The 3965-nt window shown below is 45.2% G+C and overlaps 1 protein-coding gene across 1 annotated transcript in view; it reads right to left on the bottom strand.

Moving 5' to 3' along the window:
• MAGT1 (magnesium transporter 1) overlaps positions 1-2152 on the bottom strand; it is a 62846-nt gene extending 60694 nt beyond the window's left edge. Inside the window, exon 1 of the mRNA XM_011947438.1 lies at positions 1868-2152. Coding sequence (XP_011802828.1) covers positions 1868-2065 — 198 coding nt within the window. The 5' untranslated portion in view covers positions 2066-2152. The remainder of the gene's footprint in view (positions 1-1867) is intronic.
• Positions 2153-3965: the final 1813 nt, after the last annotated feature.

Raw genomic sequence — 3965 nt, 5'->3', positions numbered from 1 at the left:
TGTATTTTTAGTAGAGACGGGGTTTCACCGCATTAGCCAGGATGGTCTCGATCTCCTGACCTCGTGATCCGCCCGTCTCCGCCTCCCAAAGTACTGGGATTACAGCGTGAGCCACCGCGCCCGACCAAGCCTTCACTTTTTAATTAAAAAGAACAAGTGCACTAGGCACAGTGGCTCACACTTGTAATTCCAACACTTTGGGAGACCAAGGAGGAAGCAACACTTGAGCCCAGGAGTTCGAGACTAGCCTGGCAACACAGAGAGACTCCGTCTCTACGAAAAGATAAAAAAGTAGCCGGGGATATTGTGGCACATGCTGGTAGTCCCAGATATTTGGGAGGTGGAGGTGAGAGGATCACTAGAGAGCCCAGGAAGTCGAGGCTGCAGTGAGCCATGATCCCGCCACTGAACTTCAGCCTGGGCAACAGAGCGAGACCCTGTCTCAAAAAAAAAAAAAAAAAAAAAAAAAAAAAAAAAAAAAAAAAAAAAAAAGGTCACTGTGGAAAATCAGGTAATACCAGCATGTAAAGTAAAATGTGAAAACGTTCCGCTCATCGACAGTCCCAACTGCCCAGAGATAACCACTGTTAAGGTACTGTCATGTATCCTTACAGAGATTTCTCTATACATACACATATACTTATATATAGGGGATGCTGTTATTTTCAGCATAAAAAATTTCTAAGACATAAAATTATGTATTGCTCTGCATCTTGTTTTCCACATAATAGCTTAGGATCCTCCCAAAGGACATCAATTTCTAGTTTCAGTGTCTGAGCCTGCTCACTTCACGATATTTTTGACAATTGTATATTTTTATTGTACTCCTTGCCAATCTAATAAGCAACTCATTAAGTTTAATTTCCTAGCTTAGTTCTTCTTCTTATGTAATAGTTTGAATACTTAGAAACATAGAGAAGATAGCTTTCTTTCTTAATTCAGTTCAAGTAGAACAAGCATCTGAAGTGCTTAACTGGTATTTTTAAAGTATGTGTACAGTTCTTCTGTAACAGAGGAAGCACAGAATGTACAGGAAATAGCGTTAGAATGACTGACGTAGGGTTTGAGTCCTTATTCATTTTCTAAATTTAAGACTCTATTTTTCTCATCTATAAAATTAGAGGGTATAAATAATTGCTAGTAGTCTTAAAGTTCTAAGAGTATATGACTCCAAATCACGAACGTTTGAAAACACACTGTTAAAATTCCTCTACTTGAATTGCTTAATGGTGAGAATACTGTATCTCCTCCACTTCCCAAAGCCTATAAATTCCACAAGATCTTAGTTTTGTTCATTTATGTATACCAAGCGCCTAGAACATTGCCTAGCATGCTTACATTTGTGGAATGATTGAAAATGGTTAGGAGCTTTCAATCTGGTAAATTGTCTTAAAACAATTATTTGGACAAAATAATAAACCTGGCATAATTTCACTCTTCGGTCTAACTCTCACACTCCTGAAATGAAAATGCTACAAAATAGAGAACTCTTATACATCATTCAGGGAGTTACATCTGCCAACTGTAAAGAGTCTCAGATATTCTACTCCCGGGATCTAAGTCGAACTCCCCAGCCCCAACACCTGATGGGGCCCACACTCAAAAGTGTCAAAACTCATAGCTATGCAGATTCACAAGCCTATAGAAGTCGGGCTGTCACCTACCCTACCCCACTCTCAGACTCTACATCCCCAGAAGACGAAGAGTTACAGTTCCTTCTCTCACGAATTCCACAACTCCGAAAACTGCGGAATTGAAGCCATCAGGCATAGAAGCGGCAGGGAAAGGGGGTTGGGAAGAGGCGAACAGACCCTCTCAAGCCCCAGTCATTGGGAAGAGTCCATGTCGATGGAAACCGCGTCCTCACCTCCTTCTTTCTTTGGGCAGAGGCCGAGGGAACGTCGTAAACGATGAGTAGCGCCACCGCCATGGTCACAGAGACACAACAAACCCACCAACGCGCTGCCATGTTCGCTCCTCTCCCTTCTATAAGCGAAACTTTGCTCCGGCTAGGTCTGAGGGTGGGGCGTGAGAACAGGCAAATCGACCCCTTGCCTTTCCTCATTGGTCCAGCTCAGCCCTGCGGGGCGACCCCTCACATTACGTCACAGTGCCCTGGCGCTACACGCCAGCTAATAGACGGTTGATTTCTAACTGGCCCCGGCCGGCCAATAGAAAAAGGATAATCTGGAGGTTTTTCATTGGTCCGCTAAAGATAATGACCCGCCTCTTCCTCGATACGTACACATCTAGCGCGCTGCCGCTTTCCAAGCACGCATGCGCAGTTGCGAAATAGTGCGGCGTTACTGAGTCCAAAACGGCTTGAAGTTGCTAGAACGGAGTATTTCACCCAAAGACTCATTTAGAAGTCCTTGAAATTCGCTTCCTTCATGTAATACTTTAGAAAAATGGGACCTAGGCCGGGCGCGGTGGCTCAAGCCTGTAATCCCAGCACTTTGGGAGGCCGAGGCGGGCGGATCACAAGGTCAGGAGATCGAGACCACGTCTCAAAAAAAAAAAAAAAAAAAAAAAAGAAAAATGGGACCTAGCCGAGCGAGGGATGAGAGCTATCTAGTCCGTCATCCTGCCTCCAAAGTACTTCAAAGTGAAAAAATAAAAGTAGGAAAGCAAAAATATACCTAATATCACTGAGGGAATTTTTTTTTTTTTTTTTGGAGAGCGAGACTCCGCCTCAAAAAAAAAAAAAAAAAAAGAAAGATGGAGCCACTTTCGAAATTACTGCAAGTGCTAGAAGGGAAGCTCTGTAGGGCACTGATTTTTATGTGTTGTGTTTGAGCATCGGGATCAGTGTCTGGCACAGAGTAGGTGCTCAGCTAACACTTATTGAATGAATGAATGCTTGAACCTCTCTGGGAGTGTCCGTGGGGGTGGAGAAGGGGGAGTTTTAGAGGGTGAAATCAAAAGAAGGGGATAATTGACAATTGGTGGTCATGGAGTAAGAGGATGACTACCAGGTTTCTGCCTGAAGCTGGAATCCTGAGGAAGGGAGGAAGAGCAGGGCTGGCAAAGGGCTGATGAGTTCAGTTTGGGGCTTGCTGAGCCTGAGGTCCAGTGGACTGTCCCAGAAGGGGGTTGAGTGTACGTATCATATTAAAAATTATAAACTGCTTCTGAAGCCTATGTCATATATCCTGTGTCTACCTCTTCTGCCATATTCTTGATACTCTGAAAAAAATTCAGAGGTGTCTTTGAGCATTGTCAGCAATAGATGGTAACTGAAGCCCTGGAGCAGGTGAGATCATGACGGGAGGCTGTGCAGGTGCAGAGCCTGAAACTCTCCCTCCATCACTGGATACAAGCAAATGGGGTCCTAGGAACTTGAGAGAAGACAGAAAGGAGAGAGGGAGTGTCCCTGCAAGGCAGGTGTCTCAGAGAGGGGTGACTGATCCAGCACGGTGAAGGGGAATATAGCCCATCCTTCCTAGGGGCTGGGCTGTGAGGACAGCAGGGGAGATGGATGCAAGGTCAAAGGAAGGGTGGCACATGAGTTCTTTTTAGGGGGAACAGTCTCAGGTGTGATAGCTTGCATGGACAAGATGAGGCGCTCTGCCGTGCCAGAGAGAAGGGAGGAAGCAAAGGATGTGGACAGATTGGCGTGTGTGTGTGTATGTGTGAGATGAGCGTGTGTATGTGTGTGTGTGTACAGGATTTTTCTGCTTGATAGACTGTTATTTTCTCTTTAAAAACTTTTTTTTTTTTTTTGAGATGGAGTCTCGCTCTGTCGCCCAGGCTGGAGTGCGGTGACGAGATCTCAGCTCTCTGCAACCTCTGCCTCCCAGGTTCAAGTGATTCTCCTGCCTCAGCTTCCTGAATAGCTGGGACTACAGGCGCCTGCCACCATGTCTGGCTAATTTTTGTATTTTTAGTTGAGACAGGGTTTCACCATATTGGCCAGGCTGGTCTCCTGACCTTGTGATCTGCCTGCCTTGGCCTCCCAAAGTGCT

This window comes from Colobus angolensis, unplaced genomic scaffold (assembly GCF_000951035.1).
Source record: "Colobus angolensis palliatus isolate OR3802 unplaced genomic scaffold, Cang.pa_1.0 Scaffold265, whole genome shotgun sequence".
In the NCBI taxonomy this organism is placed as follows: domain Eukaryota; kingdom Metazoa; phylum Chordata; class Mammalia; order Primates; family Cercopithecidae; genus Colobus; species Colobus angolensis.
This window is presented reverse-complemented; position numbering and strand designations above follow the sequence as displayed.